At 42.3% G+C, this 27,409-nt stretch overlaps 1 protein-coding gene across 1 annotated transcript in view; it reads right to left on the minus strand.

Annotated features, from left to right (window-relative positions):
• Positions 1-27,409, minus strand: part of SLC28A3 (solute carrier family 28 member 3) — a 136,570-nt gene that overhangs the window by 70,451 nt on the left and 38,710 nt on the right. Inside the window, exons 2-3 of the mRNA XM_073670933.1 lie at positions 11,101-11,172; positions 10,557-10,612 (exon numbers count right to left, since the gene is read on the minus strand). Coding sequence (XP_073527034.1) covers positions 10,557-10,612; positions 11,101-11,172 — 128 coding nt within the window. The remainder of the gene's footprint in view (positions 1-10,556; positions 10,613-11,100; positions 11,173-27,409) is intronic.

Raw genomic sequence — 27,409 nt, forward strand, 5'->3', positions numbered from 1 at the left:
CTTCTTTTAAGAGTGACCCCAGGGTAAGGGCCCGGGAGCCGACCACCGCGACATCCCCCAAGGTCAGGCAACAACAAGGCCCGGGCGCCAAGTCGTTCCCCATCCCCTGGGCGCATCATCTCTTCCTGGCGTCACAAACAGGATTTCATGCCCGTGGCAACGGCAGAAATCTATATCCATTGCCATTGCGTACTGTGCGCCTTTCCTAAAGACTGTATTTCCACATTAAATGTGGCACACGCCCAAGAAGAACGGTCGCCATTATGTGCAGGGAAGACAACAACAACTTAAGACCTTCCATCGTGGGCCAGGTTCCCCAATGGCGCCAAAAGCTCAGACCGCCCCTCACATCAGAGACTGTCCGCATGGTTGTGTCCGTCAAGACGGATGGGACGTCCCAAGGAGTGCCCGTCTGCAAGCAGCCATTGAACCGCCCCCGAAAGAGGAGGAGAAAAGGAGGGAGACAAGGTGTGGTCTGCGCAAGTTTAGACAGACCACCCCTGGCAGCCGCGATGGAGGGAGAAGAGGAAGTTCCCTCCGTCGTTGGCCCCCCAGCTGCCACCTCTCTTACCCCGGAGGGATACAGCGTTCAATTGACAGCGGAGGAGGCCAAGTTCCTCCACGGCGAGACGCAGGATCTGACCCGTCGAGTAGAGGAGGCCCAGCGGAAAGCGGTCGCGGAGTGGAGAGAGGACCTGCTGGGGAAGCTTGCGGCCTGACGCCGAGATACGTCGCGCCCCACCAGCGATGCCCCAGCCCAGACGGAAAATCAGGAAAACCAGGAGGCCGCGTGCAGCCCAGGAGCGGGTAAGAGTGAAACCCCTGCCCCGGGCGCTGAGTGCGCCGACCTGCTCCTGGACCTCCTACCGTCACCTCCATCCCCGGGCGCCACCGTTTGGGAGCAATTATTAGCCCCGGAACCTGAGGCCCAACACGCCGCAGCCACCAGAAGGCTGCTACCCCTCGCGCTCCCGGAACCGCCAGCACCTGCCCTCGCCTGGGTGTATACACACCCGAACCCGGACTGGTCCGCAAAGTTCGAGGACCAGCAGCGTCCCCCGTTAACACCATTGCCAGCACCCCCGGTTGCTTGCCCAAAAGGAGAGGAGTTTAGATCCGACACCCGCCACCGCTCCATCCTACACCCTCTCTCCCTACGTTGCCCTGAGGCTCCGCTCCACCTGTGGGGAGCTGCACCAACTAAGCTGCCTGAACACCGGCCTCAGAGGACTGTAGCAGCGCTGGTGACTCTCACCAGACACCACAGGTGGCGTCAGGAACATTCCCCTATCCCATTTAACTTTCCCCCCTTCTTTTTAAGAGTGACCCCAGGGTACGGGCCCGGGAGCCGACCACCGCGACATTCCCCCCCCCAAGGCCAGGCAACAACAAGGCCCGGGCGTCGAGTCGTCTCCATCCCCTGGGCGCGTCAGCTGTGTCTGACCATACAGGGACATGGTCTGATCATATCACATCTCCTGGGCAGGGGAGGAAGCAAAAGACTATACAGACATTATAGCATGAGATCACAGCAGATTCTTTCTTTGAGGTAAAATATTGCTTAAAAACAGGCAGTGAAATGTTTTACCTCACAGAAAGAATCCGCTGTGATCCCCAGCTGTAATGTCTGTATACTCTTTTGCGTCCTCCCCTGGCCAGGAGCTGTGGTATGATCAGACCATGTTCCTGCACAGTCAGACACAGCCATTACACAGTACACAGCAGAGGTACATTTATAAGATTATCTCAGCACAGGAACATTTTATTTAACACATCCAATTGTGGAACTTATTTTTATTGCAAGATCTAATAATTAAAATGTACTTTGTTCGTGGGAAAACCGCTTTAAGACAAATGATACTATTTGAGCATAGTGAGCATGATTTATAATATGGAAATCTTTAGCAGCATGTTTTTTTGTTTTTTTTTACTTAAACGGAACCTGTCACATCCAGAAATGCTATTTATCTGTGGATGTAGGGCTAATCTGCAGGTAAATAGTATTAAAATCTCATTAATGCTGCTTTACTGGAAGAGCAGCTAGAAGGAGAAAATTAATTTATATCTACCCAGAAGCCACTTGCTTCCACTTAATGGGGCAGTATAATGAGAGGTTACAGACACCGCACACTACACAGTGAGCATGCTGTAGTCTCAACCCTTGCACTTGATTGACAGCCTGTTCTGCACTCAAACACTGCACACATGTTGTAGAAAAGGCTGTCAATCAATGTACCAAGGAGTGATTACAGCAAGCTCACTGTGCAGTGGAAAATAAATAGAACAAACTAAAATAATGTAGTTGCATACGTGTGAACACTCTCTTATAATTGAGTATGTGGTTGTGTTCAGAATTAGCCAATCACATTTAAACTCATGTTAAATGCTATTCAGTATACAGCTACCATTCTTGCCATCATTTAAAGTAATTCTGATTAACTCCATATAAAGTTTAGCCGTTCTAATAAAATTTTCCTGACATTTTCTTAGCTGCATTTGACAGCAAAAGCCATGGCAAAATTCAGCAAAAAATCACAAAATTCAGCAACTTTTGGTGTTTTCACGACAGTTTATTCCAGCTCTATCAAAGTAGGATAGTGACACCACAGAGGTGTGATTCTACAGCTCATCTAATTCTTGACGAGCTTTTTGCTCTTTATGCCATATATCTTACTCCGGTCTCTTATTGGAGTAATATTTGTGGTGAGGTTCATAGAGGTGCAAATCACTTTTCACAGGCTCCTGATTAATTAAAGAGGTTTTCCCATGAACAAAAGTTCATTTTAAAAATCGTCTGTGTCTGACCATGTACGGAACACGGTCAGATCATACCACAGCTCCTGGGAAGGGGAGGAAGCAAAAGACAATACAGACATTACAGCAGGGGATCACAGAGGATTAATTTTGTGAGGTAAAATATTGTTTAAAACTAGGCAGTGAAATGTTTTACCTCACAAAATCCCCAGGAGCTGTGGTATGTTCAGTACACGGTCAGACACAGACAATTTTTAAAATGAACTTTTGTCCGTGGGAAAACCCCTTTAAGAGGTGTGTGCCTCTGACTTTAACACACCCCCTTCAACAAGACTGGTGTTGTTCATGATGGTCTTGATGAATCAGTGCCATAGTCCGTAAACAGCTTACAACACAGCAAAGGGATCTAATTGCTGAATGTTATCAGTCAAGAGAAGGGTAAAAAAAATTCCATAGCATTACATATACCATGAATCACTGTGAAGTGAATTTATGACAGCATTCAGTCTCCTGTGTGCAGCCCTCTTCAGGCCAACCCACAGATTTTCAATTTGATTCAGGTCTGCCATTCCAAATTTTTTTTTTGGCAAAGCCATTTGTTTGCTGATTTGGAGGTATGCATAGGGTCGTGGTCTTGAAAGGTGAAATTTCTCTTGATCTTCAGCTTTTTAGCACATGCTTGACGTTTTTGTTGCAAAACTGACTGATATTTGGAACTGTTCATAATTTCATCCACCTTGACTAAAGCCTCAATTCCAGTGACATTATCTCGAATTGGATAACTGGATGTCCCTCAAAAATTGATGAATAGTCAAGAATAAAATTGGTCCAGGAGACTGCCAAGTGGCCTACAGCAACTTTAAAGGAGCTGTAGGAACTTCTAGCAAGTATTGGTTGTATACTGCATATGACAACAATCTCCCACATTTTTCATTTGTCTGCATGTGGGGTTGGTTGACAAGATGGAAGCCTTTTCTTAAAAAGAAAAACATCCAAGCCTGACCATGTTTGCCAAAACCTACATCAATCTGCCAAAAGCATGTGGAAAATGATTGAACCTTTTGGTCAAAATTCCAAAATGGTATGTTTGTCACAAAGCCAACACTGGGTATCATCAAAAGAACACCATACCCACAGTAAAGCATGGTGGAAGTAGCATTATGCTTTGGGACTGTTTTTTGGCAGCTGTAACTGAGGCTTTAGTCAAGGAGGATGGAATTATAAACAGTTTTAAATATCAGTAAATTTTGCAACAAAACTGTCAGGCCTGTGCTAAAAAGCTGAAGATGAAGAGGAATTTCACCTTTCAAGACATATCTTTAAGATGAAGAGGATTTTTACATTTCAAGTCTATGCATACCTCCAAATAAGCAAAAAAATGGCTTTGCCAAAAGAAAATGAAAGTTTTGGAATGGCCTATCCTGAGCCCAGACCTGAATCAAATTGAAAATCTGTGGGTTGACCTGAAGAGGGCTATACACAGGAGAATGAAAGCTGTCATAAATTCTAGCAGTACTTCAACAAAGTATTAGTTTAAGGGTGTGCATATTTATGCAACCACATTATTCTAGTTCTTTATTTTTCTTTTTCAACCGAAAAGATTTCATTTTATTCTTCAATGAAATTGTAGAGATTATGAGTGACATTAAAAGGTGGAAAAAGTTCTGAAAGGATTCTTCTTGGTTTTATTTTTTCACATGACAAAACCTCACATGTTAACAGGGGTGTGTAGACTTTTAAATCAACTTCAAATAGCATTAAAATCCTTTAAGGCTGCCTTACTGGAGCAGCGGCCACAATGAAAAAATTATCTTATATCCTCCCTAAATTTTAACAGGGGTGTATAGACTTTTTATATCCACTGTACATGCCCTATATCTGCAGATAAATAACATTTCTGGATGTAACAGGTTTCCTTTAAATGTATGTAATTTGGGCTAAACAGTTGTGTTTGCAAATGGGTTTCATTAAATATTTAGCTATGCTTGCCTTCAATAGCCTATGTGTTACACTGTCTATGGCTGGCTGCAGAAGTTTGTAAATCTTTTATCTTTTGTGTTTTTCTGAGCTCAGACCACATGAACGTTCACTTGAACTTTGATAAGCCCCAAATCAGCTGAGAAGAGCAAAATAAAACAGATAACAATCAGAAACTCAGATTGACAGATTTTCAGTTAAAGAAGACCTTTCACCAGTTTTAGTATGTTAAACTGGCCACATTATGGGATAGTGGCTGCAGAGAAGAATAAAATGTATCTGTTATTTTTTTTACTTTTTTTATTTCTCATCTCAGTTGTGGAGATATTTGGCTTGTAAAGTTTAGATTCTAAATTCCTCTTTAACCAAAAGGCGCGTTTGCACAGGTTCATCTCTGGGGTCAGTTACTTTTTTTTTCAATGTCATTGCAGGGAAAAAAGAACATGCCCCAAGAGAAGCTTAGAACAGGTTTTTGTCTGAGTGAGACATCTAATGACACACAGTTCTCGCCTCACTAATCTTATTGCCAGCATCTGCTGTGATTGTAAGCGAGGCAAGGGAGTAGAGCTGTGCGTCATTACAAACCAAACACCTCTTGCAACTCTCCTCTCACCGTGTTGTCAACTCTTCTCTACTCCACCTCCACCCACATTGATATTGCCACTGAAGGAGAGCTACAGAGGTGTTTGTAATGACACACAGCTCTACTTTACTGCCCTCTCATACTTTAAACGGCAGTAGATGCTGGCACCAAGGAAAGCAGGATTGTGCATCATTACATTTATCACAGAAAGAAAGCCAGGTTTGATTTTCTTTGGGAACCTGTTCTGTTTTTACCCAGCATAACACCTAAGGTCACTACCTCATCTACATTAATACATCACCAGAACCACTATCAGTACATGAATAATCACCAGAAACACTATCAGTACATAAATACATCACCAGCACCACTATCAGTACATGAATGCATTCCGAGAGCCATCATCGGTACATAAATACATGACAAGAACCATCATCGGTACATAAATACAGCACCAGAAGCACTTGGCACCAAGTTTAGTACAATTGCAATGTCAAGTCGGCCTCTGCCGTGTACAATTGTGTTGCATGAGCCTGCAACTCCCACCATATCCTTAAAAATGGTAATGAGATTATTGGAGTTGTTGTTACAAGCCATCATCAGACTGCAGACCATACAGAAAGTAGCACCGATTAGACACAGGCAGTAGCACTATTTAACATTTAAGGAGTAACAACTTTTGGGAAATATATGTTTTAGACCCTTACATTTTTTTGCAGATTGGTGGGGATCTGTGTCCTGAGATTCTCCGCTGATTGCTCAAAAGACCTTTTAAAAATGCACATCATCCATATTCCACTGTTTGTTTGCTCTCCTATCTATAGGGTGAATGGTGGGAGTCTCAGGACCTAGACCTAGATTAAAAAATCTCACAAAAGTTTAGTTACTATTTCATGACTTCTGAATCCCCGATAGATGATAAAAATCCAGGGGTTCCGCATTCTCCTCTTCAGTGACATTCTAAAATGCCACTGCATTGCTGGAGTGGGGAGTTGGCTGTCAGATATAGGCTAAGTTCACACGATGCGTTTTTGATGCATTTTCGCGGCGGTTTTCCTGCCGTGGAAATGCTGCAAAAACACTTGTAATAGGTCTTCCAGCTGTAGCAATGGTAATCCGGATGTGCTATGCACATGATGCGGAAATTTCCGCTCTGGATTAGCATTGTGGTAAAAACCGCAGCATGGCCATTTCTTGCTTGACCCCGCCGCAAATTTGCGCCCATTGACTTGCATTGAACTGCAGCAAACCCGCAGGTATAATATCTATGCCTGCGGATTTGCTGCGTTTCAATTACAGCCAATGGCTGTGAATTCGCGGCGGAAACGCAGTGTGGGTGGTACCGGGGTCGGTAGAGCAGGGCTACAACTCCTCTCATCTGACTGCTGCTCCCACTGATAACAGCGAGAGTGGCGTGGATGGGAGGAGCAGTAGTCTGCTCCTCCCAACCGGCATGCCCGCGGTAAAAACTAAAGTAAAACAAAGTAAAGATAAACAAAAACCTTATAGTCACCTGTCCGGCGGACCCCGGTGTCCTCCTGGTCCCTGGCGGTGATCCTCTCCTCCCGGAGTGTTCCGAGCTGCCAGGACCTGCGGTGACGTCAACGATCAGCTGATCGGTCACGTGACCATCAGCTGATCGGTGACGTCTGCAATCAGCCGATCGGTCACGTGACCGATCAGCTGATGCTCACCTGACCCTGGGATCTTCAGCTGATCAACCCCAGTGACCCCACTGACCTCCTGCAGCGTGTATACTGATAGGGGTGATTTTATACCCTGTCAGTATACAAACCAGTCTTCTACAGCAGTGACATCAGTGATTGCCGTGGGATCACCGTGGGACAATCGTTTTTTTCAGGAGATCGAGGGCTTCGCGGACTGATTGTAATAAAAAAAATTGTAGAACCGTGTGTTTTTTATTTCATTAAAATACTTTATTCTGGCCGTGTCTTTTATTGAAAAAGCGGAGACCATTTTACTACGCGGTTAGTAATGGGGGAATCTTATAGACGCCCTCCATTACTGACCTGGGCTTCATGTCAGCCGCCAATACAAGGCTGACGTGAACCCCAACCCCATTACCCCACTCACCACCACTACAGTGCAGTGGGAAGAGCGGAGGCTAAGTGCTATATTTGGTGCATCTTATGGATGCACCATTTTTGGGACTGCTGAGGGGTGATATTAATTGCCACGGAGGGGGCTAGTATCCATGGCCCCTTCCCTGGCTATTAATATCAGCCCGCAGCTGTCCAGCATAGCCTTTGCTGGTTAGATTTTATAGGGGGACACCACATCAATTTTTTTCTGGGGTCCCCCTGTAATCTAGCCAGTAAAGACTAAACAAACAGCTGTGGGCTGATATTAATAGCCAGAGAACATTGTTGGCTAATGACCCCTTCCCCGGCTACTAATATCAGCCCCCAGTGGTCTGCTTTCCCTCTGCTGGTTATAAAAATTACGCGGGAGCCCACGCCAATTTTTAATTTTATTTTAGTCTCATGATCCGGACATAGCGCTTTGGACGCATATTTTTTGCTGCATCCAAAACATTGCATTCTATTGAACGCAGGTAAATCCACATGTGTTCACTGAACCATGCATATTTACTGCATTTTATGCATTCTAGTGGTCAAATTTATGTTGCAGAGACTAGCGACTCCACAAGAGAATTTGACATGCTGCGGTCCTGAAAGACGCGCTGCATGTCAGTGTCCATGGGTGATCCGCAGCCTCAGAGGCACGCATAGCGGACATGGGATTTCTAGAGATCCCATCCACTATTCTATGCTGTAACATCTGAACGCTGTGGGTTTGACTCCATATCAACACGCAGCATCAAACCTGCAGTGGCTCCTGACCATGGCCATGTACCAAAACTCACCCGCAGCATGTCAATTTCTGTAGCGGACACTCTAGTCTCCGCTGCAGATTTTGACTGATTGAAGTGTCATTATATGCGGTGGATTCACATGTACCGACAACAAAAGTGTGGCATTAGAACACCGCATTTTGGACGCAACAAAAATGTGCTGCGTCCAAAACGCTGCTGAGTGCTGATTGGGGGAAAATGGCCAGGGACCATGTTTGCAAATGGTACCTTCCCAGGCTAAAAATACCAGCTCACAGCAGCCGCATAAATTACAAGAATAGAAATGCTAATGAAGATTTGGTGAATGGGACTAGCGACACCCAGCTCTTTTGTTTGGTTATGACAAGGTGTCAATCAGACCTTTTCATGACCAAAACAAATTAAATAAACACACAGCCACAGAGCAAACACTTTATTTGAAATACATTAGACACATTCTTTAATCATTTAAATTAACCAATATACTCACCCCAGTTCTGACGGTAATCCAAGGGTTTAAGCAATGTCCCACCAAATAACTTTATTTAGCTCCAAAAAGCATTCATTGATGTACAAAAATGCTTCAAAAACCACATAAAAAAACACATCAAAAACGCATCAAAAATTTATCAAAAACACCCAGTGTTTTTCCTGCCAAGGAGATGCAGAAACGCTCAGGAAATTTGTGCTTCAAATCCTGACTGTGCTCACATACCCATAGATGGACTCCTCACTGACAAGGCAAATACAGTTTACTATCATTCCTGCCTTTCTGATCAATGTATAAACAGCGCTAAAGAAGCACTATGTATATAGCATATAGGAAGTGCTAACTGTGCTTCCTCCTCTGGACCCAGCAGTCAAGTGATTGCTATGTATAGGGAGGGAGAAGGAGCTGCTGGGTACAAGAAGACCCAGTCACCTCTTTTATGCAGCCAGGAGACTTAATTTCTCCTAAAACTGTGGCTAAAATTCAAGCCCCAGTTACAAGGAAAATTAGGTAAAAAAAGCATAATTAAATGATGAAATGCCCAACAATGTCTTTTAGGACCTCACGGTGACATACTATGTGAAATAAATGAAAAATAAATTAATAAAAAACAGCAGAAAAAAATAAAAATAAAAAATAAGATGCTGGCAATCCAAATCACTGTTACTAGCCCCTCCTCCGTTGAAAAAAGGGTCCAATATATAAAAATAATTGTTATGGAAACGGAAACAATCTAAAATCATATCATACTGTTCCCTCAAACTATATACTGCACTCACACTATATACTGCTCTCCATACTGTGCCCTCTCACTATGTATAGCACCTATACTATGTACTTACACTATATATTGCCTCCTATATTGTGCTCTCACATTATATACTGCCCTCATACTATTTACCACCCCTTATACTGTGTCCTCAAAATATATATTGCCCTCATGCTATATAGTGCCCCCATACTGTATCCTCACACAACATACTGCCCCCCCATACTATATAAAGCCCTCATAATGTGCCCTCACACTATATATTGCCCCTATGCTGTACCCTTTCACTGTCTCTCACTTTCTATACTTACCCCCCCCCCCCCTTTCTTGAATCTTTAACTCTATGAGCACTTACCTTTCCCGGCATATGCGTCTTCTCCTCTGCTACGCTATAGCAACAGATAGTGTGATGAAGTGACCTCATAGTGCCGCAGCAACGTCAGCAGCATGAACATTGACCTCATAGCGCCGCAGCAACGTCAGCAGCATGAACATTGACCTCATAGCGCCGCAGCAACGTCAGCAGCATGAACATTGACCTCATAGCGCCGCAGCAACGTCAGCAGCATGAACATTGACCTCATAGCGCCGCAGCAACGTCAGCAGCATGAACATGCTGGTGCACGTTGGGGCAGGGAATATAAATGTGTGGAACCTCTCCAAAAAGACAGCGGATTTGTTATGTGGTCTGGCTGAGGTGGGGACATAAAAAAAATATATATATTTTGTTTTGCTTTCTGCTGGCAAATTTAGCTCTGCTTGCAGTGCAGGTTAATTGATGATCTTTCTATTATGGGGGCTTTACTTGCCCATCATCATCACAGATACTGTATAGGAGATACAATACTTGTTACTTTGACTTGGTACATTTTAGGATTGTGTTTATTGATGTACAGGCAGCAGTAGATCTTATGATAACGCATGTTTGCGGATAGCTTATTTCTAGTGTCTATCTATGATTACTATAGTACGCGTGAACTGCATCTTGACTGTCTGTGTGAGCTGAAAAGATTTTATTCTTGTGCATTCACATCACATGTGTACAGGCACTTACACGAAGGATCACATAAACACTAATATTTTCAGAATTTTTCTATAAAGATGCTGCAAAGCATAATGTTCAAAATACCTTTTATGATTTGAGGCTTCTTTATTATGTTTAGTAATTGAGGGATCATCTTCAAGCTAAAATTAAAGTGGGAGAAAAAAAGAAACGGATGTAATATAATATGTAATATAATGAGTACAGTTGAGCGGGTCGCATCGCGCAACCCCGGTTCATGGTCCAGGTCAGAGGTCTCTGGCCGTGAAGAGGAGCTGGGTGAATTTCCTATACTTCAGGGTTCCCTAACGCAGCGTTTGATTTGCTGTCCTGGCATGATGTCATCTGTGCGATGTGTGCTGCACAGGTGACATCTTGCCAGCCCAGCTAAGCATGAGCTGAATCTGGGATCCTGGAGGATAAGGAATTTTGTGCAGATCCTATCCACAGCCAGAGAATGTTGACCTGGACCGTGGACTGGGGTTGCATGATGTGACCTGCTCATCTCTAATTATAAATAATGGTAGATTTTTTCATCTGGTTATTATAATTTATCCCTATATATTTAAATATCAAATAAAAAAATGGAAATTAAGTGAATGAAAGGTAAATTTGTTAACCATTCACTTACCTGGTTAATAATGACAGAGTCTCCATTAATATGTTTCCTGTTCGGTTCATCGCTAGAAGCAGATTCATCATTCTGTAAAATATAATGATATACATTGTAAGTCAGCTACATATAATTGATGGGAGGTATGTGTCACAGAGATGGCTGTCATCTGTGATGTAATCCTGGAGTATTGCTCTAGTGCACAATTACTAAAAGGATTATTTGGTGCATCCGGGACCAGGTTACAGGCAGCCTTGAGAGATGGGCGGGTCTGGCTGCCCACATACCTCATCTCTGGGTGTAGCTAAGAGTTTAAAATGGAGTCCTTTGCTTGATACATGGTCTGTGTTTGGAGGGAGAAGGCCTCCCGTGTGTTGTTGTCTCCAGACTGAGTCAGGGTACTGGACGCTATCCAGCCTGTGTGCCCACAGGACTGGCTAATAAAGACTTTTCCTAAAGGACTGTTTACTTTGTTTTGCCTGCACTAAAGGCTGTTTGCTTTCCTTTTTACTTATGAACGGTTTATGAAGTAATAAACCGACATGGACACTTAAATGAAAAACGCTTCCTGTTTGCCTCTGACACACCCAAGTGAGTAGAAACTCTACAACATGAATTATTCAAATAATCAATAACTAATAAAATCATAATAGTTGAAAATTGTTTTTTTTTTCAGGCGACTATACTCAAAACCTTCTCAGCTAGGTTTCTCATTGGAGGCATTTCCTAATGGAGTACAATGTATGTTTTACAATGGAATTGAAAACACATTTGGACCAATTCAACAAGACTGAATATTCCTACACTAGTTTTAAGGATAAGTCTTTTGAAGTAAGATTCAACAAATTCAGGGCTGCTTTGTGCCATAATAAACAATCTTGATTAGATTTTTTGCTGTAATTTATTCTACTTTCTGATGTAAATTATAGTGAATTTGTTCGTCCACGATTGTAGATGTCCCTCCTGTTAAGCCTCTGCACAATTTAGAAAAGTGGCAGGGCTGGTGTAAAAATGCAAAAGTTTAACATTTGTGTACAACTATGTGTTGCACAAAAATTTGCTACGTTAATCACTAAATAAAAGTCATAATAATTTAATACTCAAGCTATTACACCTTTATGTAGCTGATAAGAGGTTAAATTTTAAATATCTGCACTTCTACTGTTCACCATAATTTACAACAAGCTACCAAAATTATTTTCTGAACTGAGTTAAGTTAACACCATTTGTTAATTCATTCATACATTTCCTAGAAGAATAACAGAAAAAGGAACAATGCAATGTTCTACTGATTAGATGCTTACGCATTTCACAAGAAATTAAAGTATTAACTAATATAGGCATGTCAGAAGAGATACCATGTTGTCTGTAATATAACACTCTGTGGCACAAGCTAAATGTATTTTGCCATTTTGTATACTACATTTTTTCCATGAAATGTGTAGTAATAGGGAAAATAAATCTATTTTGGGAGACCGCTATAAAATTGATTGTATGAGAAAGCTTTAAACACCATGAGCTGCATACACAAAGTACATGAGAATATTCCTGCTGATGTACTGCACTTACGCAATCCTAAAATACACCATAGCATTTTCATCAAGCTATTACGTCTTCGGTCTTCTTTACGCATCTGCCATAAAATGGATGAAAAATGGGTTTCCTCAGTGTGAGGGCACAAGTGAATACTGTCTTAAAAAGTTTGCTTACTTTTCTCTGAGCAATTTTTGATTGTTTTTATGTCTTTATATAACATAATATATTTAATTAAAAAGTAATGCAAAAAATAATCTTCTAGACTTAGAATATCCTTTCTAGTTTTCTTTTCAGTGATCAAAATTTACAACGAACTATACCAATTTTATTACTCTTTTAAAAAAAATTTTTTTTTTTTATTAAACCTGTGTTATGCACCTTTAGGCCCCCTTTACACGTCCGTATAAATCTGGTACCAGAAAAAACAATATCAGTGTCATCAGTGTGTTGGATCAGTCTGTCATCTGTGCCATCAGTGTTTTTCCAGTATGGCAAAAGAAAAAGAAATTACAAAGCTTCTCCTATACTTTGCAATGTTAAACACTTACAGCACACGGATAGCATAGCAGGATTTACACGAACCCATAGACTTAGATGTCATCAGAGCAGATCTGGGTGGTGGTGTGATAGCACCTTTGGATTCACAAGTTGTATGCAATTGTACTCTCTAGTTCAGCAGTACAGTATACTTAACCGAGTACATTGGTGCTAGAAAGTTTGTGAACCCTTGAGAATTTGCAATATTTCTGCATAAATTTAGCTTAAAACTACATCAGTTTTTAACAAAAGTCCAAAATCAGATAAGGAAAACCAAATGAAACAAATGAGTCAAAAATATTAGATTCTGTTAACCTCTGTTTTCAATATTTGGTGTAACCCCCTGGTGTAGCCATGGGCATGGGGAGCAGTGAATTTTCTTTTTCTTTAGTAGCGGGCACAGTGTAGGTTGCAGCAGGCGGCTGCTGCCTCCTGTGCCCCACTACTCAGCCGCTGTCACTTCACCCCACATCCCCCACCACCCACAGCCACAATATTTATGTATATCAGACTATAAGAAGCACCCCCCCACTTTCCTCCAAAATTTTGGAGGAAAAAAGTGCGTCTTATAGCCAGAAAAATATGGTAAGTCTATGAGAACCTCGTTCTGGTTCTTTGAGAGCTTGTGACGTGACTTCTGAATTCCGGTCAGTCAAAAGCTGCACTCACAAGATGGTGTCGCAGGACTGGAGCCACACCAAAAACGGTGAAGACTTCAGAGGGTGAGTGTATGTCCGGGACAGGGGACCACTCCAGCGCCGAAACTTCCCCCCTGCTGGAGTGGAGCTGTAACTTTATTCTTCTTTAACCATTCTTTTGTAGAATGACTTGTATGTATTCTTTGAGTCATTGTCTTGCTGCAAGACCGATGTTCTCTTAATATTCAGCTCATGGACAGATGTCCTAACATTGTCGTTTAGAATTTGCTGATATAATTCAGAATTCATTGTTTCATCAATGATGCAAGTTGTCCTAGCAAGGACACAGAAAACAGGCCAAAGCTATGTCACTACTGTACACAGGTGATCAAATGCAATGCACAAAGCACTAGGCAAAAGTAACCACTAAAACTGTTAATGTTCCTGATATGGCGGGAATTGTGGTAACTATAGCAATGACAAACAATGCTAAACAGGATAATTACAGCAGGAAATATACATTACCAAATATACAATGAATCCTCAGGTTCTCTCTAAATGCTATAACAGTCTCTTGTTAAACGTTCTTATAACCTCCGACAAAGGGGATGATACTGGTACTAGGGAAAGTCACTATATTATCTCTTCTTTTAACACAGGCGCTAGCGGGGGTCTTCAGTTCTTCCCACTAGGCAACAAGCTCTCCTGATAAAGTCTAACAAGGCTCACTGGGCTAGCCCAGACCAACTGCTTTAACATACACTGGTGCTGGAAGCAACGGCCTAGCTCACTCGCCCCTCAATTCGTCACCACGGCCATCTTCCCTTGAGTGGAGTCTTCTCACGGTTCTGAAGTGCATGACCAATGGTGGATGTCTCTGGTACCCAGTGGCTCTAGGCTGGCATAGTCTGAACTCCAGATCTTGACCGGCACAGGTCGGGTTCTCGGGTCTTGAACGGCATCGTCTGGATTCTGGAACTCACTTGGTGTCGCCGGGGTTCTGCTTATAGGCACACCACAGCCCACTGCCTTGGGGCTTCTGCAGTGGCCTGTCACTCTGGCCTCAGCGTCTTCCTTGATACACATCTTGTCTTTTCCTTTACTTGGCGCCAAATCTCCTCCTGTTTTAGCGCGCTGGCCTTTTATATTGGGGAACTGTGTAATCAAAGTCACCGGACCCGGTGCTCCAATCAAACTCTTCCTCCCTGAAACTCTCCTTCCTTTGGTTGGTTCCACAGGGTCTAATTTGGACAGTAAATGGCAGTCTTCTTGCACAAATGCTGCACAGCGCTGGGAATTCTTGTCTCTTATGTCGCACCTTGTTACACTACCTCCACTGTGTTTCTCATATGGTATGAGGTTTTTATGCTGTAAAGCATTGTTTTCCTTTCTTGAAACATAACGCTTCTCATTTAAACCAAAAAGTTGCATTTAGATTCATACATCCACAAAACTGATTTTTGGAGAGCAGTGCCTTTCTCCTTGCAATCCTGCCATGCACACCATTGTTGTTCAGTTTCCTCCTGATGGTGGATTAATGAACATTAACATTAGCTAATGTGAGAGAGGCCTTTAATTGGTTAAAGGTCTGCGTGGGTTTCTTTGTAACCTTGCGGACTATTATACGTCTTGCTCTTGACTAATCTCGATATTTTGGGAGCATAATAATGGTCTTTCAGTTCCTCCATTTGTACACAATGTGTATGACTGTGAGTCAAAACTCTTTAGCAGAGATGAGCGAATCCAAACTGTAAAGTTCGGGGTTCGTACCGGACACCTAGTGTCTTCTCTGGGAGAAGTCCATTTTAGTGTTCAGAGAGCGGGAGAGAGAGACCCCTAGCCCTTACTATGACCATTTTACAGCCTTTTAACAGCACCAAAGTTCGGATCCCCATTGACATCTATGGGGTTTGGGTTCAAGTTCGGGTAGAGTTCTGGTACCCGAATCGAACTTTGGAGTAAAGGACCGCTCATTCCTACTCTTTGGATATGGTGGTATAACCTTTTCCAGCCTGATGAGCAACAACTTTTCTTATGAGGTCCTGAGAAATCTCCTTTGTTCGAGCCGTTATGCACATTCACAATCACATATTGTGAAGATCAGTCTTTGATAGATCCTTGTTTTTTTAAATGAAACAGCTTTCCTGCTCCTCACCCTACCCCATTTTCATCCCATCGATTGAAAACACCAGACTCTAATTTCACCTTCAAATTATCTGCTAATTCTAAAGGTGTACATACTTTTGCCAGTTACATGCATGTGATGTTGGATAATTAAAAAAAAAGACAAAATTTATTATTTTTGACTCTTTTGTTTTATTTGATTCTCTTTATCTTTTTATTAGAACTTCCTGGAAAATCTGATATAGTTTTAGGTCAAATTTATGCAGAAAAATGGAAAATTCTGAAGGGTTCACAAACTTTCTGGAGCGAATCTAAATTAAAACTATAAACCATATTTACTAGTACCTTTGCTGTGCTGGATTTCTCTGAGTCCTGTTTTAATGGCGCTAGCTTTAGGGTAGTAGTAGGAGTTGCACTTACTTTGACTGTTAGGGCTGTTGTTGTACAAGGTATGATATGATTTGAGCAGGGCCGGCTCCAGGTTTTTGTGGGCCCCGGGCGAAAGAGTCTCAGTGGGCCCCTTTAACACATACCACGATTCATGATGCACAGAGGAATATATACAGTACAGACCAAAAGTTTGGACACACCTTCTCATTTAAAGATTTTTCTGTATTTTCATGACTTTGAAAATTGTACATTCACACTGAAGGCATCAAAACTATGAATTAATACATGTGGAATTATATACTTAACAAAAAAAGTGTGAAACAACTGAAAATATGTTTTATATTGTAGATTCTTCAAAGTAGCCACCTTTTGCTTTGATGACTGCTTTGCACACTCTTGGCATTCTCTTGATGAGCTTCAAGAGGTAGTCACTGGAAATGGTCTTCCAACAATCTTGAAGGAGTTCCCAGAGATGCTTAGCACTTGTTGGCCCTTTTGCCTTCACGCTGCGGTCCAGCTCACCCCAAACCATCTCGATTGGGTTCAGGTCTGGTGACTGTGGAGGCCAGGTCATCTGGTGTAGCCCCCCATCACTCTCCACATTGGTCAAATAGCCCTTACACAGCCTGGAGGTGTGTTTGGGGTCATTGTCCTGTTGAAAAATAAATGATGGTCCAACTAAACGCAAACTGGATGGAATAGCATGCCGCTGCAAGATGCTGTGGTAGCCATGCTGGTTCAGTATGCCTTCAATTTTGAATAAATCCCCAACAGTGTCACCAGCAAAGCACCCCCACACCATCACACCTCCTCCTCCATGCTTCACGGTGGGAACCAGGCATGTAGAGTCCATCCGTTCACTTTTTCTGCGTCGCACAAAGACATGGTGGTTGGAACCACAGATCTCAAATTTGGACTCATCAGACCAAAGCACAGATTTCCACTGGTCTAATGTCCATTCCTTGTGTTCTTTAGCCCAAATAAGTCTCTTCTGCTTGTTGCCTGTCCTTAGCAGTGGTTTCCTAGCAGCTATTTTACCATGAAGGCCTGCTGCACAAAGTCTCCTCTTAACAGTTGTTGTAGAGATGTGTCTGCTGCTAGAACTCTGTGTGGCATTGACCTGGTCTCTAATCTGAGCCGCTGTTAACCTGCGATTTCTGAGGCCGGTGACTCGGATAAACTTATCCTCAGAAGCAGAGGTGACTCTTGGTCTTCCTTTCCTGGGGCGGTCCTCATGTGAGCCAGTTTCTTTGTAGCGCTTGATGGTTTTTGCAACTGCACTTGGGGACACTTTCAAAGTTTGCCCAATTTTTCGGACTGATTGACCTTCATTTCTTTTCTTTTTGTTTTTCTTAACTTAGCTGCTTTTTTCTTGCAATAATACAAATTCTAACAGTCTATTCAGTAGGACTATCAGCTGTGTATCAACCAGACTTCTGCACAACACAACTGATGGTCCCAACCCCATTTATAAGGCCAGAAATCCCACTTATTAAACCTGACAGGGCACACCTGTGAAGTGAAAACCATTTCCTGTGACTACCTCTTGAAGCTCATCAAGAGAATGCCAAAAGTGTGCAAAGCAGTCATCAAAGCAAAAGGTGGCTACTTTAAAGAACCTAGAATATAAGACATATTTTCAGTTGTTTCACACTTTTTGTTAAGTATATAATTCCACATGTGTTAATTCATAGTTTTGATGCCTTCAGTGTGAATGTACAATTTTCAAAGTTATGAAAATACAGAAAAATCTTTAAATGAGAAGGTGTGTCCAAACTTTTGGTCTGTACTATATATAGTACAATGCCGAAGATTTCACTTCTTACATTACATGAGTGATATGTATTGTAAATTCTACAATAGCTCAGAAACTGGCGAATCGCTCCACACAGTATACTGGCCCCCATAATATGCTCCATACAGGATACTGCCCCCCATATAACGCTCCATACAGAATACTGGTCCCCATATAACGCTTCATACAGGATATTGGCCCCCATATAATGCTCCGTACAGGATACTGGCCCCCATATAACGCTCCATACATGATACTGGCCCCCATATAACACACCATACAGGATACTGGCCCCCATATAACGCTCCATACAGAATACTGGCCCCCTTATAACGCATAATGCCTCATGCAGGCTGTTCCCCCCACATAATGCCCCATGCAGACTGTTCCCCCCATATAATGCCCCATGCAGGCTGTTCCCCCCATATAATGCCCCATGCAGGATGTCACCCCACCCTAATAATGCCCCATACAGGATGTCACCTCCCCCCTTTTAATGCCCCATGCAGGATGTCACACCCCTCCCTTATAATGCCCCATGCAGGATGTCACATCCCTCCCTTTTAATGCCCCATGCAGGATGTCACACCCCCCCTCCCTTATAATGCCCCATGCAGGATGTCACACCCCCCCCTCGCTTATAATGCCCCATGCAGGATGTCACATCCCCCACGCTTATAATGTCCCATGCAGGATGTCACACACACTCCCTCCCTTACAATGCCCCATGCAGGATGTCACATCTCCCCCTCGCTTATAATGCCCCATGCAGGATGTCACATCCCCCATCGCTTATAATGTTCTATACAGGATGTCACACACACTCCCTCCCTTATAATGCCCCATGTAGGATATCGCATCCCCCCCTCGCTTATAATGCCCCATGCAGGATGTCACATCCCCTCTCGCTTATAATGTCCCATGCAGGATGTCACACCCTCCCTCCCTTATAATGCCCCATGCAGGATGTCACATCCCCCCTTGCTTATAATGCCCCATGCAGGATGTCACACCCCCCCTCCCCTATAATGCCACATGCAGGATGTCACATCCCCCCCTCGCTTATAATGCCCCATGTAGGATGTCACACCCCCTCTCCCTTATAATGCCCCATGCAGGATGTCACACCACCCCACCCCCCCCTTATAATGCCCCATGCAGGATGTCACATCCCCCCCTCGCTTATAATGTTCCATGCAGTATGTCACATCCCCCCCTCGCTTATAATGCCCCATGCAGGATGTCACACACCCCCCTCCCCTATAATGCCACATGCAGGGTGTCACATCCCCCCCTCGCTTATAATGCCCTATGCAGGATGTCATACACCCCCCCTCACTTATAATGCCACATGCAGGATGTCACATCCCCCCCTCGCTTATAATGCCCCATGCAGGATGTCACATCCCCCCTCCCTTATAATGCCCCATGCAGGATGTCACACACCCCCCTCCCCTATAATGCCACATGCAGGGTGTCACATCCCCCCCTCGCTTATAATGCCCTATGCAGGATGTCATACACCCCCCCTCACTTATAATGCCACATGCAGGATGTCACATCCCCCCCTCGCTTATAATGCCCCATGCAGGATGTCACATCCCCCCTCCCTTATAATGCCCCATGCAGGATGTCACATCCCCCCTCCCTTATAATGCCCCATGCAGGATGTCACACACCCCCCCCTTATAATGCCCCATGCAGGATATCACTCCACCCCACCCCGTCTTCCTTATAATGCCCCACGCCTCCATACAATAAAAAAAATCAAATACTCACCTCACTTCTCACCTGCTGCCGCTTCTTTGGGCTCCTGGGTCGCCGGTGTCTTCCCGCTCTGCGCTGTGATGGCTCAGGGGAGGGCGCGATGTAAAGACGTCACCGCGCCCTCTGACCTGAGACGTCACAGTCAGAGGACGGGGAAGAGACCAGAGCTGCTGCGGAGGCACGGGACCCTGAGCAAGCGGGGGGGGAGCGGGTGCTGACACCGACACTGCACCGCTCACAGGTCCCATAGCGCGGCGGGGTTCCCGGCGGCGAGTGCCCCACCCCGCCTGCTCAGGGCCCCGGCACTTGCCCGGATGCGCCAGGTGCTGACGCCGGCCCTGGATTTGAGTACAGTTACATCATTTTTACTGTTAAACCCCAGAAAACCCTCAGTTTAACTGATAAAATAAGTCATGTTCTTCAATCGTTCAGGCAGTACCTCACAGGGTAGCTGTTTTCTATACTTTTACCAAGGGACCACTGCTCTAAAGACTTTTACTTGATCTCAACAAGAAGAATCAGAACAATTTGTGAGAGAGTGATGCTGTCTCAGATATTGCAACCAATACTAATATAACCGATAACTGGCTTTATACAAAGTGCCACCAGAAGAATTTTTGTATGACCATTTTTCGAAATCACTTCTATAATTGAAACAAGTTTTAAAGGCCTGAAGTTCAAAGTATAACATGGAATTTCTCTAAAATAAAAACATGAGAACAAATAAAAAATAATATTGTTGTTATGCTCCCAACAAATTTTAGTCCGATGCACACATGGGGTGTACAGCAGCACAGTTAGTAGCAAGACCAAGATGTGCTTTCAGCTATTGTAAGCAGCTTGGTAGCAAGGCACAAGCACAGTATAGGATACATTTTCTAGGTTGCGACATGATAACCTGAGATATGAAGTCTAAGATACAGATATGTCCACCCTTAACTTTTCTTAAATTTGGTTACAAACTTTACAAAATTTTACATAGAAGGGTGGACAGCAGACAGTGGGCTAGGCTGAAAAAATGTAGTCAAGACAGATCTGGGTCAGAAATAAGCGGATAAATACCTGGTCCAAAATTGTGGACACATGGCTGGGTCGGTATACAAAAACCTCAGATGAAGGGGTCAGTGAGGTTAGACAAACTGGGTCAAACACAAGAATGCAAACAGAAAAAAATCCAGGAACTTAGGGCTGATATCGCTGATATCTAAGCACAGAGACAATAAAATATTTCCAAGTCTTAATCCTAAGGCTGAAACTGTTTTACAAACATGGTGTCCTTTTGTTATGGTCACGCCAAGCCTCTGCATGAGCCCTTTGGCATAAAACCCCTGTCTTTTTTATAGTAGGTATTTTTTTACCCATTGATTTAATGCACAGTTGTTTCAACATTAATTGATACTGATTTACTACAACGAATTAAGGCTGATTCATCATTACAGTTTGGTCTAATTCACATCAACCTATTAAACCTACCGTAATTACTAGTTGACTCATGCAAAATAACTTGTCAACTCTCCCATTTACATTTCTTTGTTCACATGGGATTGTAATAATTTAAGATAAGACTTTGACACATATTTATTACTAAATAACATGACCGGACATGAAACTAAATCATAACATAACAACAGCCAAGCAGGAAACAAAAGTTTTACTTCTAAAAAGCAAAATATATATTATGGCTGCTCAAGTTAATTACCCTGTAGCAACCTGTATCTCATTTTCATTGCCACTTATTGAATTACCTTTCAACAAAAAAACTAATGGTGCAATCTGTAGTGAATTTACTACTCAGCAATCTGAAATTAATAATTCCTATATACATACTAGTATATATGAAGGCACAGTCAATAAAATGCATTTACACTGAAAGATAATTGTGAATGCTCATTTTACAATAATATTGCAGTATTAACAGGCTATTGATCACGCAATAAACAAGCAAAACAATCGATGATTGGGTGAAATAATGATCTTTTGTGGAGCACAAAAGATCATTGCTCTCAGCAGTGCATTGTCCTGTGTAAACAGGTCTCTCACTGCCAAGAACAATGGCAGCCTGTGCGATATGGCTTTTAAAAGGACTGCTGATCAGTAAAGGTTTGCTGATTGGTGGTTGTATCGTGCCACAAATCTGTCCATGTAAATAGACCTTCTCTGTAAAATATGCATGCACCGGTTACTGAACAGTTTATGGACCTCTTGCTCTCTTGTCTGTGGAGCTCATCTTTATATAACAATAAATCATTAATTGTGAACCATTCGTTTAGTCCCTTATATGTAATTTAATATACATAAAGAAGTTATAAGGAATGTATGCTAATAGTAGTGCTACCCTCTGTTATACTGGGCACTCAGATAGTATCTACATATAATACAGGTCAGATATTGTACAATGAGAAAACTTTTGTGACAGTACACCAGAGACCAAAAGTTATAAGCAATGCCGGCTGAGAATTACTTCAATAACCAACAACTCTTAGTTGCCATTTATACTAGATGATTATCATGAATGAGCATTTCTAAGAACACTGGTTTCCTGATAATTTACCAGTGTAAACATTCTGCTAATCACCCAACATGGGAGCAAAATGCCTGGTGAAGTGATTTTTAGCCCCTTCGCCCCTGGGCTATTTTCCACTTTATTTTTTTCCTCCCCTTCTTTCAAGAATTATATTTTTTTTATTTTTGTCCACATAGCTGTATGATGTCACAGGTGTGTCAGATGTAACAGACAGTCGCTCTGGATCTGGCTGCAGAAGGTCACTGCGTTTGGCATTGCAGACGCCTTCTTAGTCCATCTGACTTTTGGACCCAGCGGCAACCTCCCTCCTGCTCTGATTTACACACCCTGGTCTGGGTGTTTATAAACTCTAAGTCTGCTTCAGGGAGTCGCTGGTGATATTTTCATTTTCCCTTGTGAAGGCTTGGAGCAATAGCAATCGACTATCTTCCTCTCTGGGGCCCTGGGAGGACGTTTGGTGTTATCTCTCTGGTGTCTGCTCAAGCTAAGTTTTCCCCCCATTGTTTGTCTCCCTTGTTGTCTTTAGTTTATAGAGGGGACTGACCGGTGCTCACCCCCTCCCTATCTAGGGCCTAGCTCTAGGGATATACAGGGATTAGGTTTCCTGTTCTGCAATAGGTGTGGAACCTATATAGGGACGGTAGGACATGTAGGGTGATATTAGATCTGCCTAGGGTCTCCACTCCCACTTTCCCTAGCGTTTGGGCTACCTTCCCCTCATCCCTTCATGTTGCACTTAGTCTTTCCCACACTGTGTGTGACATATGAAGGCTTGTTTTTTTGCGTAACGATTTGTACTTTTCAATGGCGCCATTCATTTTATCATGTAATACACTGGAAAGCAGGAAAAAAATTCCAAGTGCGTTGAAATTTCTAAAATTTGGTACATTTTTGGTAAATGGTACATCTGATCTGGCATTCTCCAGGTCAGTATGATTACGCAGATAACAAACATACTGTATATAGTTTGTTTTTATTTAAGTAAGTGTTGAAAACAAATTTGGACAACTGTAAAAAAAACAAACCTTTAATTTTGTCGCCTTTTTCTGAGACCTGTAACGCTTTAAATTTTCAGGATATAGTGCTGTGTGATGACGTATTTTTTGCACCCTGGGTTTACATTTTTATTGATACCATTTTGAGCTACATACGATGTTTCTGGCATTTTGATTTTTTTTCTTGTTATGACATTTACCGATCTGATTAATTTACTTTATATTTTGACAGATCGGACTTTTAAAAATTCAACAATACCAAAAATGTGTATTTTTTTATTGTTTTTTTAATTGTTTTATTTTTGATGGGGCAAAAGGAGGGGATCTAAACTTTTGTGTTTGTTTTTATTTTTTTCATATTTTTAAAAACTTTCTTCAAACTTTTTACTGTATTTAATAGTGCCCTTAGGGAACTTGAAGCTGCAATCAGCTGATAACTTGAACTATACATAGCAGTGCACTAGCACAGCTGTATATAGTGAAAATCACAATCTCCTATGAATGCCAGCTTGTAGCTGGCGTTCACAGGAGAATCATCATGACGAGCACAGAGTTCTTTAGCAGACCCCTGGTTGTCATGGCAACCCATCAGTGCCCTTTGATCATGTCGTGTACGTTGAATGATGCACCCCCTGCTGGCATGTGTTAAATATTGCTGTCAGAAATTGACAGCTCCATTTAACAGGTAAACAGTTGCAGGCGAAGCTCCACCCCACTAGCGACTGTGAAAGGCACATGATGGCTGAATAAATCTGACTACTGTGCAATATTACCAACATTGCAATTCTCCAATCAGGCAAAATCTCAGGAACACTCAAGACGGCCCAGAAATGGCAAAACAAAAAACACAGTATTTACACTCTATGTGAACACGGCCTTAGGACACCAAAAAGCCAGTAAAGGATGGAACAAGCTGGAACAAACTTTACGTCACAATTTTGTGATATATTTTTAATTCATCTTGTATAATTAGTAAGAGTCTCTCATGAAAGTTAATTGTCAGCTCTAGTTATACACACTCATTTAATGCTATTGAAACTGACTTACTGAATTGTAGCCAAATAGATGCAATATCAAGATAGAATTTAGACTGTCAAAACCAGTCGTATAAGCTGGGTCAGACAGTTTATGAAGCAAGCAGGGAGTTCCATTATCACTGAATCACTGAAACTGCAGGAAAGACAAACATAATCCAGATACACAGCTTCTGTTTTAGTAAAGGAGTCATCTAATGACATCACTCTGTATCTAAATCAGGAGAAATCCAATTTATGGAGCAATAAAAAGTCATTTAAAAGGCGTGGATTATGCTTAAAATTATTATTTAGGTCTGATCTGACTTTTACACAGGTTTTTAGTTTTGGTTGCAATAAGATTTTGGTCAAGTGAAAAATCATCTTTATGTGGTTGGTTCATCACTCACAGACATTGGTGGCCACTGATTCAACCAATTCCACCGATGCTTGATTGGTCTGACTACTGTGCAATATTACCAACATTGCAATGTCTCAAACAGGCGTAATCACTAACACTCAAGACTGCCCAGAAATGGCAAAACAAAAAACACAGTATTTACACTATGTGTGAACACAGCCTTACAGACACCAAAAAGCCAGATGTCATATAGTGAAGCTACATAAAAGTGAGAAAGTTCTGGCTGCTACAACTGTAGATGAATGAACAAAAAATTAATCCACAACTAGAGATGAGCAGAACGCACAGATGACATTGCCCCAGCTCTGGCTGATCAAAAGCCGGTCCGGGGTCGCCGGAAGGTAAGAGATTCACGGACTCCCGTCCAGTCACCAGGTAGCACTGACCTGCACGCTGGACCGGAGCTCCGTGAATTGCTTCACTCATATCTAGTCCCAACAGTCCCAGATACAGTGAGACAGTTCCAGATTCGAGTCTACACCCTGCAGTTTCAGGCATCTTCTGAATGTCCCTCACTGACATCTCCTCTTGCCATGGGAAAAAGAAATGGTAAATGGGCGTGGATTGGGGTGTGGCCAAACTTTGCCGCAGCTACGCATGCTGCATAATTTGTCCCTTTTTCTGTTCTTCCAAAGTTGGGAGGTATGCTCTATTAGAGAATCACCCTATGGCCTTGTGTAATTTGTTCCCCTTACAGTTTTCCATCACAGCTGGTATATGAACATTCAAAATAACAATTTGTGCTTTAAAATTGCTCTTCCTTTTAAAGCAGGGAACAGAAAGTTGTATGCATTATCCGCCATTTTGGAAACTATGGTCAACGGTTTTAGCTCACATAGTTACACAGGCTGCATACAAACATATAAACACTCCCTTGTCTTGTTCCCCCTCTCCTGTTAAAGAAGTACTCCATTCAAAGTTTTTATCCTCTTAATATATTGCAGTCATCATATAGCACTGTGTACTTACAATTGCTCATTTTGCCCTTCTACCCAGTTAATTCTTCTCTTTTATGTTATATCTATGACATCATGTGATTAAGCTGACTCCTTCTAAGCTTAGTGTAGAAATAGGAAATCTCTTTTCCCTCTATGAGTCATGAGTCAATGAAAAAGTCCCTGGCAGGGAAGGGGAGGTAGCAGCTGGGTCAGGAGTTGAAGAGGGGAATTATTCATACAGGGAAAAGAGACTTCCTGTTTCTACATATAGCAGAGAAAATTGAAGAATTAACTGGGTAGAAAGGAAGAATGAGCAATTGTAAGTGCACAGTGCTATATAATATGATGACTGCAATATATTAAGAGGATAAAAACTTTGATGAGAGTGCTTCTTTTATTCACAAACAGAAAACAGCAAAAATGGAACACAAACTTGAAATAACAGGCATAGAATTTTATAATGCACCATAAGAACACATACTATGAAGAAGCTTTCAGTGCACAGTTGAAAATATGCTTTAAAGCTTTCGCTTTGGCCTGTAGTGACACTTTTTCTAGCACTTAAGACAGCAAGCGCAGAAAATGAAGAGTTCATGTTATGTCAAGTACTATATCATTAGAGCTCAAGGTACTCACGTGATTTCCTCATTGGGAAATCTTAAAAATGATCAATGTGTTGAAGATACGCTTTATAATATTTTAAAGGGTTATAACATAGAGTAAAAATAACTGATTGTTGAGGGTCTGACCACTGGGCATAGCCGTAACTTTTATATTTTTGCACATAGATATATGCGGGCTTGCCACTGGCGTAACTAGAGTCCGATGGGCCCCAGTTGAATCTAACCCCTCCCACCCCCCGCATGTTGGTCAGATGTATAGGCCCTTGCAGCGGTGTCCTAAATCATAAATGGACATACGTGTTGCCCCCTCCCCCATTATGTAGTAATGTCGCCCATCCTCTTCCCATTCTGGTACATATATCCCCCATCATGGTATATATGTCCCTCATCCAGGCCCCATCCTGATATATATGCCCCCCATCCTGGTATATATGTGTCCCCCATTCTGGGCCCCTTCCTGGTATATATGTCCCCTATCCTGGGCCTCTTCTTGGTATATGTGTTCACCATTCTGATATACAGTCATGGCCAAAAGTGTTGGCACCATTAAAATTGTTCCAGAAAATGAAGTATTTCTTCCAGAAAATTATTGCAATCACAAATGTTTTGTTATACTCATGTTTATTTTCTTTGTGTGTACTGGAACAAAAAAAAAAAAAAAAAGGCAAATTAGACATAATTTCCAGCAAAACCCCAAAAATGGGCCGGACAAAATTGTTGGCACTTTTCCAAAATTGTGGGAAACAACTTTGTTTCAAGCATGTGATGCTCGTTCAAACTCACATGTGGCAAGTAACAGGTGTGGGCAATATGAAAATCACACCTGAAAACAAATAAAAAGTGACCCAGTCTTTGCATTGTGTGTCTGTGTGTGCCATACCAAACATGGAGAACAGAAAGAGGAGAAGAGAACTGTCTGAGGACTTGAGAACCAAAATTATTGACAAATATCAACAATCTAAAGGTTAAAAGTCCATCTTCAGAGATCTTGATGTTCCTTTGTCCACAGTGCGCAACTTAATCAAG

The sequence above is a fragment of the Phyllobates terribilis genome, unplaced genomic scaffold, assembly GCF_046119375.1.
Source record: "Phyllobates terribilis strain yellow unplaced genomic scaffold, ASM4611937v1 Scaffold_1__5_contigs__length_1240528914, whole genome shotgun sequence".
Taxonomy (NCBI): Eukaryota; Metazoa; Chordata; class Amphibia; order Anura; family Dendrobatidae; genus Phyllobates; species Phyllobates terribilis.